The following is a 14,690-nucleotide window of genomic DNA, read 5'->3' on the forward strand; positions in this document are numbered from 1 at the left end:
GAGAGGTGGAAAAGGGTTCCAGAGCAAAAAGCTAATGAAACAGCAGCAGAAGTATTTTGATTGATGTTGAAGTATCCGGTAACATGGGTAGTTTGAACGTGGAAACATGCATTTGCTCAGCAGCCAATCATTTTGTCTCTGTGGTTTMTTTTTTGTTATTATTTCATTTTTTTCAAGTGAGTCCAAGTTTAACCTGCCTATGTTACGTGAGTCTTCAACTTCCATCAATGTTTTTATATTAATGTCTTCCCTCTATTTGTCTTTGAACAGAAGGATGCAGATACAGCACATAAAACACATGGGCATGTCAAGTCTTTCATACAACAAAGTTCAGTACACTCTTAGAAAAAAAAGGTGCAATCTAAAACCTAAAAGGGTTCTTCAGAAGCAGAACCCTTTTTGGTTCCAGGTAGAACCCTTTTGGTTCCAGGTAGAACCCTTTCCACAGAGGGTTCTACATGGAACCCAAAGGGGTTGTACCTGGGACCAAAAAGGGTGCTCCTACGGGGACAGCCGAATAACCTTTTTGGAACCATTTTTTCTAAGAATGTACAGCTGTGTTTTAGCACAAACATAGAGCTGCCAAAACTAATACCCTTTAAGGACTTCCTCTTCAGAGCAATAACAAAATGGCACTTTGCTGAAAAGTGTTTAGCGTAAAATGATATAGCAGGAGCACTTGTTTGCCTTGCAAACCAACAGAAGAATCAAACTAGGTGTACCATGCTTATGTGATGAGTCACTTGGCCTGAGACCTCAATGCCTAGACTTCAGTTCAGCTGGCTAACCTAAGACTTATGTTAGCTCCCATACCTAATGCATTTTAGCTCTATTGGCTAACACTATCCTGCGCAAGAGATGTGGGTTCAAACCCAGGTCAGTCACGCATTCAGTAGTGGTGTTCCTGTGCATTCAGTAGTGGTGTTCCTGTGCATTCAGTAGTGGTGTTCCTGTGCGTCAGTGGTGGTGTTCCTGTGCATTCAGTAGTGGTGTTCCTGTGCATTCAGTGGGGGTGTTCCTGTGCATTCAGTAGGGGTGTTCCTGTGCATTCAGTAGGGGTGTCCCTGTGCATTTAGTAGGGGTGTCCCTGTGCATTTAGTAGGGGTGTCCCTGTGCATTTAGTAGGGGTGTTCCTGTGCATTCAGCAGTGGTGTTCCTGTGAGGAGGGCTCTTACCCTTTCTGGATGCTGACAACCCAACTACCATCCTTAGCCTTGTGGACCTGCGCTCCTCCAACAATCCGGGTGGTCTTGTGGATGAAACAGGATGTCTTAGACACGAGAGAGATGCCTTGGGGTAAGAGAAAAGACAACTCATCTGGATTAGACTCTGGGGAAATATTTTAACTTTCTATTATTACTAAAGAATAGAGTATGCTTGGTCCAGGTTCAACTTCATTGAATGGCAGCGGGAGTGATCAGTTGTCCAGCCAAGCATGAACTCAGGCAATAAATAAACTGTACAGCTATAAAGAGAAAGTTAGGAATGAGGGAGATATACAAAGAGAGAGAGGGGAAAGAGAGAGAGAAAGGAGAGAAGAGAGAAAGAGAGAAAGAGAGAGGGAAGAGAGAGAGGGAAAGAGACGAGAGGGAAGAGAGAGAGGGGGAAGAGAGAGGGAAGAGAGAGAGGGAAAAAGAGAAAAGAGAGAAAGAGAGAGAGCGGAGAGAGAGAGAGAGAGGAGAGAGAGAGAGAGAGAGAGAGAGAGAGAGAGAGAGAGAGAGAGGAGAGAGAGAGAGAGAGAGAGAGAGAGAAAGAGAAAAGAGAAAAGAAGAGAGAGAGAGAGAGCGAAGAGAGAAAGCAGAAAGAGAAACAGAAAGAGAGAGAGAGAGAAGGTGAATAGTAAGTAAGAGACACATTAATATGACACTCACTTCTTGGGTGGGCAGAGATGTTTGGAGACTTATCACCTGAACAAAACAATTCAACAATTCAACACACGGACCTCACAAGACAGGATATGACATATTTCAATGAACCCACTCAACATTAAACTACAAAGCACGCAACTACAAACTCCTCTTTCAGAAACTATCCTACCTTTAATCCTAGCTCAAATGATCTCTGCATCTATCTGCATTGCAGTTGGGCGGCTATATTGAATTGAACCCACAGCAAATACATTTCCTCCAGCCAAGCACCCKAAAACTTCACAGATCAACATGTTTTACATTACGGAGARATAACCGCGAGGCCACTTGYAAAAGCTCCCCATCAATGTGAACCGATTACAGTCCGCCAAAGATGATATAGGGTACAACAAAAACAAATCACTAAACTCTGAATCAGTGAATGGCTTTGCGAATAATAAAAGCGGTCTGGATGAGATTGGACATCTGTTTGGAGTTAGAGTGTGTCCGTTCTGTGCCAGTTAGCTCAGCGAAACCACTGCACTAAGCCATAACATAACTGTAACAAGTGATGTAAGTGAAGCTTTGCGGCAAATTTCAGTCGTTAGACTACGTAATTCATTGTAGTATTACAAATGTGCAATAATCACGTCAACGGAAACGTCACAAACAAAGCGATAGCTGTATTACTCATGGAACTAAGATCATTGCTGTGTTGTTGATGTCACATGAGATCGATTGAACAACACTATGAAAGTTATGAGTGTAGCTGGACTTTTCACTGGACTTTTCTTCAATGACATTCAGCAAATGAAATGTAATTGAAGACGAAGCATCATCTGATGATTGGGCCGCTGATGAGACCTACTGGGTCGGAACTCAGGTCTCCTGTGCACGACAATACTATGTTAACCGTCTGAGCTYAAGCCTAGGCACTAGCTCAGGGAGCTAACACAAGACGAGGTTACTCACCACACGAGCATGGCTGACTCAACCATCTCCATTATTGATTACTTAGCATGTAGGGTAGATGTAGGGTAGATGTAGGGTAGATGTAGGGTCGATGTAGGGTCGATGTAGGGTCGATGTAGGGTAGATGTAGGGTAGATGTAGGGTAGATGTAGGGTCGATGTAGGGTCGATGTAGGGTAGATGAAGGGTAGATGTAGGAAGATGTAGGGTAGGTATAGGGTAGATGTAGGAAGATGACGGGTGGATGACAAGTGGATGACGGGTGGATGAAGGGTAGATGTAGGAAGATGTAGGGTGGATGACGGGTAGATGTAGGTTAGATGAAGAGTAGATGTAGGGTCGATGAAGGGTATGTGAAGGGTAGATGTAGGAGTGTATAGGGGATGAGACAGAGATTGGATGAAGACAGTGTTTTGTATTCTTACAGCGTTTGAGCTTGCAGTAGTCCCATGGGATAGAGGGGTCCGTAGTGTGACACCAGGGACCGTGCTTATCCTGGTCTGGATTCCTGCACAGGTTCCTCTCCAAACCCACGCTGGATTCTCCACTYGAAAACACAACATATATGAGGACACATGCATAAGCACCTACACACAGAGACACATACTGTAGATACACATATACTGTACGTAGGCACACACACATGCATACATACACATGGAAAAGTCTGACACCATAACTGCATTCAGGTTGGAAACTTTGACTCAGCTGTTATTATCGGGGCAGTGAATCCTCAGAGTTCCAGCTATGCAGAGGCCTTACAAGGAAGCAAAGGAGTTTTGTGAAGAGTGCTCCGGGGAATATGAAAATATGCAATCCCAGCAATCACCACGGTTCAGACAAGGAAGAAGCTACAGACTCAACTCAAAGATACAGTCCAAACACTGTAAACGTGGACTCAAGATCTGGTCGTATACTTCACTGCACATAGACTAAACCGAGCCTAAACAGATGCCTTCGGAAGTCTTGTTTAAACAGCAATTCCAATCCTTCATACATTCAAAATAATTGGAATATCTTTAGATATGATCAATTTGTTGGAGSGCTTGGATCAGGATTCAGAAAAACACAATGTGAGGAGAGCGGGAAACCGATTTGTCAGCCWGTGTGAAGATCATTTCACTTCCCCCGCCAATGTTAAACAAGCCGTAACCTTTCCGCCATTTTTCTGCGCCGACCCCTTGACCTTGTGCGAGGGGCAGACTCACTGGCTGCGGGCCACATGAGGGAAGCTGATTGGCTTTGATCTGCCGGGCCGAGAAAMCACTTCCTGGGGTCACGGGTCAGCTCTGGCACATGTCCATCTGTCGCTGCCATTTTTGGCTTTTAAATTCCTTTAAATGAAGTAATTCTAACAGCCAGGGCCAACGTTAGCTACGGTACTTTAGCATGGGGGCACACGGATGTGGAGAGAGGTGCAGACTATGCGCCCCTCCAGGGTGGCTTGTTTTGGAAGTTCTGAAAGCACCGTAAGGCTTCCTCTCTGTCAGCTAGACAAATAATAGCAGGCCCAGGACTGACCCGGGTGGGGCCCCTGATTTCCTGTCGTTGTTTGTTTTCACGGCGTGGCTTTATTCATTTACAAGGGGATTTTCTCTAAGCGACGGGAAATACCTCGTCAATAAACAGRTATTCAAAAAAGACAGAGAATTTGAAAATGTCAAAGAAACCTTCACATACATTTCTTGAACCCAGAGTTCTACTTTTTCTCATGTGAATATGGATTGAGAGGTAAGTTCCAGTTGTGTATGGCTGGTAAGTGTGTGTAATGTATGAGGTTTACCTTACCTGTTGCTATGATTTGCCCACAGTCCGCAGGGAATTCCTGATCTGGTCTTGGATAAATTGCCTGTGTAATTCCCTCCATTGTCCTCATAACAATCTGGGACAGACAGAGATAGAGAGAAGGAGAAAATAAAACACTGAGTAGTCTTAAACCGACCCTATATGTGTCTTATTGAGATTACCATCTACAGTCTCTCTCGCTCTCTTCAAGACCGAAGCCGCACACACACACAGCTATACCCACACTGTAGAACACAGTTATAGCTCACAGTGTAGACACAGTTATAGCCACGTGTAGAAAAGTTATGCACGTGTAAGCACAGCTATCACCAAGTTACACAGTGTAGAACACAGTTATAAGCACAGTGCAGAACACAGCTATACCACAGCTATAGCACAGTGTAGACACAGCTATACACAGTGTAGAACAAAGTTATAGCACAGTGTAGAAACACAGTTATACACAGTGTAGAACAAGCTATGCACAGTATACCACAGTGTAGAACAGCTATACCACAGTGTAGAACACAGCTTATAGCACCCAGTGTAGAACAAAGATGTTGATTCAACGTAAAATTGTTAGGCTACCAGCTGCAATAGGATTGTTAGTTTGTTCAAAAGAAATGTTGTTGAGCAAATCACAATCCTATTGCAGCTGGTTGCCTTACAATTGTACATTGAATCAACATGTTTTGTGGTGGTAGGCCACTGAGAGACAACATTATGATATTGATGCGTCGTAAAAGGCACGTTGAAACTGGGCTCGATTTGTGGTTTGGATCAATTTAACATGTTGGGCAATCTAAATTGGTGGTTCCCATATGGAATAAAAGAGACAGGAAGATTTCTCCCCCATATCGACTGTTGCTAAGCAGAACCAGAGGTATGTCGTGACCAACACTCTCTCTTCCTCCGAATCTTTTTGAAATGCAAAGCATAGACATGTATGGAGAGAGAATTCCAGCAAACGTTGAATTGCTGTCTGACCATTTGTTGTTTCTTTTTGTAATTTGAGGAATGAATTGTAGGGCAACCAAACCAAAACCAACCTGCCCAAAAGACTGCCAGTAGTCTGTTTCAGTAAGCGACACAGCTCATTCTCAATATATTGCAGCTGAAGTTTAGAGGTCAATTGCAAATACAGTACATAGCAAGCCATACACTGATTACACCACATATGTAGTCATTCAAATAGCATCAGTATATTGTTTAAACATCCGTACCATGCACATACAGTTGAAGTCGGAAGTTTACATACACTTAGGTTGGAATCATTACAACTCGTTTTTCAACCACTCCACAAATTTCTTGTTAACAAACTATAGTTTGGCAAGTCGGTTAGGACATCTACTTTGTGCATGACACAAGTAATTTTTTCCAAAATTGTTTAAATACAGATTATTTCCCTCTATCACAATTCTAGTGGGTCAGAAGTTTACATACACTAAGTTGACTGTGTCTTTAACAGCTTGAAAAATTCCAGAAAATGATGTCATGGCTTTAGAAGCTTCTGATAGGCTATTTACATAATTTGAGTCAATTGGAGGTGTACTTGTGGATGCATTTCAAGGCCACCTTAAACTCAGTGCTCTTTGCTTGACATCATGGAAACCAAAAGAATCAGCCAAGACTCAGAAAAAAATAATAATTGTAGCCTCCTCAAGTCTGGTTCATCGTTGGGAGCAATTTCCAAACGCCTGAAGGTACCACGTTCATCTGTACAAACAATAGTATGCAAGTAATAACACCATGGGACCAAGCAGCCGTCATACCGCTCAGGAAGGAGATGTGTTTTGTCTCCCAGAGATGAAGTTCTTTGGTGCGAAAAGTGCAAATAAATCCCAGAACAAACAGCAAAGGACCTTGTGAAGATGCTGGAGGAAACATAGGACTCGTTTTACTGTGGTTAGATACTTTTGTATATCGACATAACCTGAAAGGCCGCTCAGCAAGGAAGAAGCCACTGCTCCAAACCACCATGAAAGCCAGACTACGGTTTGCAACTGCACATGGGGACAAAGATCGTACTTTTTGGAGAAATGTCCCTGGTCTGATGAAACAAAACTAGAACTGTTTGGCCATTGCCATCGTTATGTTTAGAGGAAAAAGGGGGATGCTTGCAAGCCGAAGAACACCATCCCAACCGTGATGCACGGGGTGGCAGCATCATGTTGTGGGGGTGCTTTGCTGCAGGAGGGACTGGTGCACTTCCACAAATAGAGGGATCATAAGGAAGGAAAATTCGGTGGATATATTGAAGCAACATCTCAAGACATCAGTCAGGAAGTTAAAGCTTGGTTGAAATGGGTATTCCAAATGGACAAAGACCCCAAGCAAACTTCAAGTTGTGGCAAATTGGCTTAAGGACAACAAAGTCAAGGTATTGGAGTGGCCATCACAAAGCCTGACCTCAATCCATAAAACATTTGTGGGCAGAACTGAAAAAGCATGTGCGAGCAAGGAGGCCTACAAACCTGACTCAGTTACACCAGCTCTGTCAGGAGAAATGGGCCAAATTCACCCAACTTATTGTGGGAAGCTTGTGGAGGCTACCTAAAAACTTGACCCAAGTTAAACAATTTAAAGGCAATGCTACCAAATACTAATTCAGTATGTAAACTTCTGACCCACTGGGAATGTGATGAAAGAAATAAAAGCTGAAATAAATCATTCTCTCTCTACTATCTAATTGACCTAAAACAGGGATTAATTGTCAGGAATTGTGAAAAACTGACTTTAAATGTATTTTGCTAAGGTATATGTAAACTTCCGACCTCAAATGTATATACATGTTTGTTGATTAATGTGTACATACTGCATGTGGATTTTTGTAAATTCATTTATTATTCATGTAAATGAGCTTGCTATTCAGTCTGTTTACTGTGGGAGAACCATAATGCAACATGTAATTCTGGGTGTACTAAGTGAATAAAGGTGGTGGTGATTCTGATGTATTGTATGGGGCCAGTGTGCTGTGTGGTGTTGTGTCTCAGTAGAATCAATAATTGGCATGCTCAACACAATAGTCCTTCCATCAAAGTCTTTGGGTGCCGGGTTGGAGGATCATGTCAACTGGAAAACAAAACTGMGTCTCACCTTCTGTGTCGATGTTCTCTGTCTCACACCGGGGTATATTGGTGCAGAAGGCTAGTCTCTGGTTAGGATCTGTAGTGAAGCACCATGGGATCTCTGCACCATCTGGGTTCCGACAGTAGTTCTCTCTCAGGTCTCTGTGATGTAAGAGAGAGATACGTACACACTGGTTAAATAGCTGCTTCCCACGTGGACATACGTAATAATATGACTGRATGTGTCCGTTTCCCTGTATTTCTCGTACCAGTGACAGAAACAAAAMAAKACCCATGTGGGTATTGAATGACATCATCACTCACTTGCACTTGTAYTTCTGCGGGCTGTAGGTGTGGTTATGGGGGAACTGGGAGTCCCAGCGTTGACATGTGACGCCCGACGGGGTGACGCTCACAGTACCGTGGTAACTCTGTCCCTGCTCCCTGAAACACGACGATGTAGCATCCACATCAGAGTCATTACCTGGGTCTGAGACAGAGAGGGGGAGAAGAAGGAAGTTGAGAGAGKGGTATGAAAACAGAGAGAGWGAGAAAGAGGATTTAGGATGAGAGATGAGCAATAGATAAGATGAGGGGAGATGATAGACAGAAAGAAGAATTTAAAGACGTTGACAGGGGAGAAACCAGACAGACAGGAGAAGCAGGAGGGAGAGAGAGGAGAAACCATACAGAGAAGACAGGAGGAGAGAGAGAGGAGAAACCAGACAGATAAGACAGGAGGGAGAGAGAGGGAGAAACCATACAGAGAAGACAGGAGGAGAGAGAGGGAAACCATACAGAGGAGACAGGAGGAAGAGAGAGGAGAAACCAGACAGAGAAGACAGGAGGAAGAGAGAGAGAAACGACAGAGAAGACAGAGGAAGAGAGAAAACCAGACAGAGAAGACAGGAGGAAGAGAGAGAAACCAGACAGAGAAGACAGGAGGAAAGAGAAGAACCAGACGAGGAAGAACAGGAGGAAGAGAGAGAACCAGACAGAGAAGACAGGAGGAAGAGAGAGAAACCAGACAGAGAAGACAGGAGGAAGAGAGAAACCAGACAGAGAAGACAGGAGGAAGAGAGAAACCAGACAGAGAATACAGGGGGGAGAGAAACCAGACAGAGAATACAGGAGGGAGAGAAACCAGACAGAGAAGACAGGAGTGAGAGAGAAACCAGACAGAGAAGACAGGAGGGAGAGAGAAACCAGACAGAGAAGACAGGAGGGGGAGAAAACCAGACAGAGAAACAGGAGGGAGAGAGGGAGAAACCAGACAGAGAAGCGAAACCAGACAGAGAAGACAGAGGAGAGAGAAACCAGACAGAGAAGTCAGGAGGGAGAGATAGAGAGAAACCAGACAGGGGAGACAGGAGGGAGAGAGAGAGGCAGGAAGAAGGGAGAAAGAAAAGAGGAGAGGAGGAAAAGAAAGATGAATCTACACAGAGAATCGGTCATGTTTAGCCTAGAGACAATGATCCTAAACAGTCAGTCCAGATGTAGGACTTTAATTTGACCAGCATTATCGAAGCAAAATCATCCTGTTGAGTCCATAATGTTGCTTGATCGGTGGTTAGGCTATTAGCTAAATGAAAAGTGCAATACTGTTAATATACAGTGTGTGCGAGTTTTCATTGAAATTATGTAAATCACAAACCCTGCATTTTCCACGGTGCAGGAAAATTCTCAGCAAAATAAGATGATCAAATTAACATCCTATATCTGTAGTACTGTATGGTCTATAATCTGTCTATTTATCCAAAACAGTGGTGCCCCACCACGAGACATACCGAAACCAACACTACAACAGACCACAGACTTGCATAATCAGACTAATGGGAATGGGCTGTAGCCAACTCTTCTATCTCTGTCATGCCATTCAATAAACGAACACAGAGAGTAGTAGGCTAATTGCACAAACAGACTGGACAGCCAGGGTAGGTTATAGGGTATTGGGTATCACATATCTGAGTGTCAGGACAAATGGGTATAAAAACAGATGAAGAGTATCTGAAAATCTGAGTTTCTGATATCCAACAGATTTTTGGGGGAGTTTAGACAGGTTTAGTTTGGGTATCTAATATCTTTATCCGTTAAGTACTAAAATACTTAAGTACTTTTCAAACATAGCTCTCAAAGCTCTACAAAGGGCTACAAAAAGGGAATCTCTACTATCTAGCATCTGCGAATCCCCTCTATCCTATACTGTACTGGCCTCATTCATGGTGTACAGTGTACCATACCAGGTTTTGGCAGGAAGAATGTGCATGTGTGGGTTGAGCCTAGCTAGATCCCTATTGCTTGGGTAGCTTGGCCTCTTACATGTGTGACTGTAAGGGTGGGTTACTATAACGAAGGCCTGATGGATGTGGTACTCACCGCCAAGCCAAACAGCCCTGCATTCAGCCCGCTTAACAAGGCTTCCTGGCCCTCTGGTCTCCAAAAAACGATCCCGAAAAATCTCAGAGCTCCGCTTTTTTTATGTTACAGTGTACAGGGACGAATTTGTTGGAATTTCTGCAACCCCTCCGGATTTGAGGGATTTGTGCTTCTATTACTGTTTGATAAATGAGCCGCGGTCAGAAAAAAAAGGAAGGGAATGTTTGGAGAGGAGGACAGAAGGAGGATGTTCTTTTGGCTTGATGTTAATGCATGCCGGCATCTAACGTCGGGTCACCTTTGTTATACAGTTAGGCAGTGCAGAATCCATCTGGACAAATTATTTTTTACTCCCCGGTTGTAAATCACGGTCCTCAGCCGGGCGGGGCCGTGGGCTCAAGGTCAGTGTTGAACATCCCTTTGGATGAAGAATATCAAACTGTCTAAAAGTGGTTTCTATCCTCTTTTCACACACACACAACAACACACACAACACACACACACCACACACACACACACACACACACACCACACACACACACACCACAACACACACACACACACACACACACACACACACACACACACACACACACACACACACACACACACACAGCGAACCCCCCACACACTAGCACGCCTCTCATCCTCCATCCTCTCAAGTCCTCAGTTGTAGTGCCAGGGTTTCAGTGGGCCTTGCTTTCTACAACACTTCTGACAATCTGTTATGGTTTCAACATCCATGGTGTTACAACTATGGCGCCTGTGTGTTCTGTTGATAACGATGATGAACATTACTCCCAAGCCTCCCAATCTATTGGAACTATCTGTGTCAGTAGTCTATTGAGCCATTTTGGCTACTCCCCTACAGTTAATATATGTCATAAGGCTGAATCCTAATGTCCACTTAAAGGGACATTTCTAGTTAGTCTTCCATTGACATCAATGCATGACTACGGATGAGTTTACACAAGCAACCCAATTGTGATCTTTTGCCCAATTATTGGCAAAAGGAGCTGATCTGATTGGTGAAAATACCAATTATTGGAAAAAGATCAGAATTAAGCTGCCTGTGTAAACCCAGCCTTAGTACAAATTTGAAGTGGAAGTTAGGATTTGACCAATAATAAAAGTTTCATAGTGCTTTGTTGTGTTTGAGTGGTCTGAATTAAGCGTTTTAAACCGTCAAACTCTCCCTCCCCTACAGTTGACAAACACAGCCTACTTGTCCTCACTGAGGTAAAATGCTTTCAGCTTAGAGCCACATGAAACACTAAATATCCTAAACAAAGCCTCTCCCTGTCTCCTTTGGAAGGATCCTATACTTATCTCGTTATCCCCCAAAACCACCATTGTGGCCCCTCTACCAAAAAGAAACTGTGGCACTCCCAAAACCACAACTCGGTCCTCCCTAAAACCACCACTTCAATCACAGTGATTGCCCTCGCAAAAGAGGTTTCTAACCTCCAGGCTCTTTCCTGGTTAAATAAAGTTAGAAAGCCCTGCTACAGACTCAGTGTGGTCCACTCTCTTCCCCTCTGATCACAGTAGAATCCCCATACAGATACATACATCGAAATATTGAAGAGTTCTATTGAATTCTGTGGGAGTCTAGTATTGTATTCCGCTGCTATGAAGGACTAATGGGGAGATGATGGTTTGTTTAGTGAAGTTGTATGGGCATATATCGTTTATTGAAAAGGAATAGGGAATGTATGTGAGAGAATGGTAAAGTATTGGGAGGGACAGGGGGCCCCTCTCTCATAGAGGGAGCTGTGACATCGCATTAATAAGGATCCGGACGAGGTGTGTGTAGGAAAATGTGTACCATCCATTATTCTTCTTTACTATGTGAGTGCTTCCTTCTCCACCTCGACCCAACACAACACAACACAGCACAACAGAACACAACACAGCACAACCCAACAGAACACTGAGAACACAAAAGCAGACGGATTATCTAACATGTCTGTCCTTCCACACTCTCAGTGTTGGTATGCCATCCCAGTAGCATTAGACAGTTTTCACTGTTTGGGATAAAGAGGAAGACAGTAGGAAAGTGCACACACTCACCACACACACTGATGTTGCAGTACTCCCAGGGTGTTTGTGGGTCCATGGTGTAACACCACGGACGCAGACGGTTGTCCGGATTCCGACAGTAGTTGTCATTCAGCCCTTTATCAGGGTACCTGTGAAGAAAGACAGGAAAAAATAGGAAAAAGACAGAGAGAGAGAGTTATGCTACATGGGTTCATCTCCTGTGTATTAGGATAGAGGGAGTGTTTGTGCAGCTGTGTAGGTTGTGTGTGTGTGTGTGTGTGTAGAACTTGATGAGGGACTGCAGTGCGGTTGCTCTGACTATACATATACACGTCAATGGGGGAGAGTCACTCAGGCTTTCATCCACAGACCTTCACCACATTCACTGCATACAATAAGGTTGACTAACTAACAGCAGTGGGCTAATCCAAAGATCACAAACAATTGACTTTGAAGTAATGAAAAGGAATAATTCATTTAAAAGTAAGTAACGTTAGCCATAACTTACTGTGCTATAAATACATAAGGCTATGGGTTTCCTTACTCACTTTTTAGGTTGGTAGGGGTGTCTGTGGGGCTTGGATGAATCCCATCTCTGYCACTCCTTCCCACTATCTGTGTGATCCATCGGCCCTTTGTAGTCTTCCCCYTTACACCTCATACACTCCACTGCAAACGCAAAAACAACGTTAGCACAACCTTCCCACAATGGCATAGAACATGTTTTCGACACTATATTAAAGAGGGAAACACGATTAAAGATGACTAAACAGTCTGACTTTTATCTTATTGTAAAGTTGATCACTTTAATAACGTTAGCAACATGCTTATCTCTCAATCTTTGTACAATATTCAATGAGAACTAAGATACTAGCATACTAAACATTTCTTGACACGGTAGTGAATTGMGATTCCCTGGTGCGTCAAAAACAACATTGTTGTTCGGCTACAAGAGCACAAGATATGTTTTTCTAGGTTGTTATCGGGATAACAGAGGGTTGTTATCAGACTGTAGTGGTACACTATTAGCAAGCAAAGTTCAGTTGAAAAAAACTTCCAAAAACAGGGCTACTTTTCACCAACAAACCAGCTTTACTCCAGTAAATGACATATCAATGTGGGCCACCTCATACATTCCAAAGATGTCTATGTTGGGCAAAGCAAAGGGACAGCTTTCCGAGCACAGATTAATTCTAGTCCTAGACTAAAAATAATCTCCATTGAAAGTGCTCTTAAATTCAGCACTAGGCTTAACCTGTGTCTGGGAAACTGGCCCCAACGTGTAATTGGACTCTGCTGGTTGAGGTGTTACCTTGGGAGCACTGAGGCAGGCCACACTCTTGGTGCCTGACCTCTGGGTCTGTAGTGAAACACCAGGGCCCACTGCTCTCGTTCTTGGGGTTACGGCAGAAGTTCCCGTTCAGGTCCTTCTTGCCCAGTCTCGCTGGCTGGAAGCTGAGGGAAAGTGTGGAGAAAAACACTACTAAGCATAAAGTGGGAATGACTAAATGTGTGTGACAGGCACGAAAGGTAAAAAAATAAAAAGAGATGTTGAGACGTGGAAAGAGAGCAACAGAAGAGATGCGGAGACATGGAAAGTGAGCAACAGAAGAGATGCTGAGACATGGAAAGAGAGCAACAGAAAGAGATGCTGAGACATGGAAGAGAGCAACAGAAGAGATGATGAGACGTGGAAAGAGAGCAACAGAAGAGATGATGAGACATGGAAAGAGAGCAACAGAAGAGATGATGAGACATGGAAAGAGAGCAACAGAAGAGATGCTGAGACATGGAAAGTGAGCACAAGAAGAGATGCTGAGACATGGAAAGAGAGCAACAGAAGAGATGCTGAGACATGGAAAGAGAGCAACAGAAGAGATGATGAGACGTGGAAAGAGAGCAACAGAAGAGATGATGAGACATGGAAAGTGAGCAACAGAAGAGATGCTGAGACATGGAAAGTGAGCAACAAGAAGAGATGCTGAGACATGGAAAGTGAGCAACAGAAGAGATGATGAGACATGGAAAGAGAGCAACAGAAGAGATGATGAGACATGGAAAGAGAGCAACAGAAGAGATGCTGAGACATGGAAAAGTGAGCAACAGAAAGATGCTGAGACATGGAAAGGAGAACAGAAGAGATGCTGAGACATGGAAAGAGAGCAACAGAAGAGATGATGAGACGTGGAAAGAGAGCAACAGAAGAGATGATGAGACATGGAAAGTGAGCAACAGAAAGATTGAGACATGGAAAGTGAGCAACAGAAGAGATGCTGAGACATGGAAAGTGAGCAAAAGAAGAGATGATGAGACATGGAAAGAGAGCAACAGAAGAGATGATGAGACATGGAAAGTGAGCAACAGAAGAGATGCTGAGACATGGAAAGAGAGCAACAGAAGAGATGCTGGAGACATGGAAAGAGAGCAACAGAAGAGATGCTGAGACATGGAAAGAGAGCAACAGAAGAGATGCTGAGACGTGGAAGAGAGCAACAGAGGAAATGCTGGAGACGTGGAAAGAGAGCAACAGAGGAGATGCTGGAGACGTGGAAAGAGAGCAACAGAAGAGATGCTGGAGACATAGAAAGAGAGCAACAGAA

General features: G+C 43.7%; 1 protein-coding gene across 1 annotated transcript; it reads right to left on the reverse strand.

Annotated features, from left to right (window-relative positions):
- Window positions 1-809: 809 nt before the first annotated feature.
- On the reverse strand, window positions 810-13,545 carry LOC112075847 (hepatocyte growth factor; the record flags this gene model as incomplete). Its single annotated transcript, XM_024142776.2, has 9 exons — window positions 810-1,290; window positions 1,872-1,907; window positions 3,244-3,365; window positions 4,607-4,700; window positions 7,700-7,833; window positions 7,996-8,161; window positions 12,121-12,239; window positions 12,639-12,759; window positions 13,403-13,545. Coding segments are annotated over 9 exons (1,054 nt in total), but the record flags the coding sequence as incomplete, so codon positions are not given.
- Window positions 13,546-14,690: the final 1,145 nt, after the last annotated feature.

The sequence above is a fragment of the Salvelinus sp. IW2-2015 genome, unplaced genomic scaffold (genome assembly GCF_002910315.2).
Source record: "Salvelinus sp. IW2-2015 unplaced genomic scaffold, ASM291031v2 Un_scaffold3435, whole genome shotgun sequence".
Classification (NCBI taxonomy): domain Eukaryota; kingdom Metazoa; phylum Chordata; class Actinopteri; order Salmoniformes; family Salmonidae; genus Salvelinus; species Salvelinus sp. IW2-2015.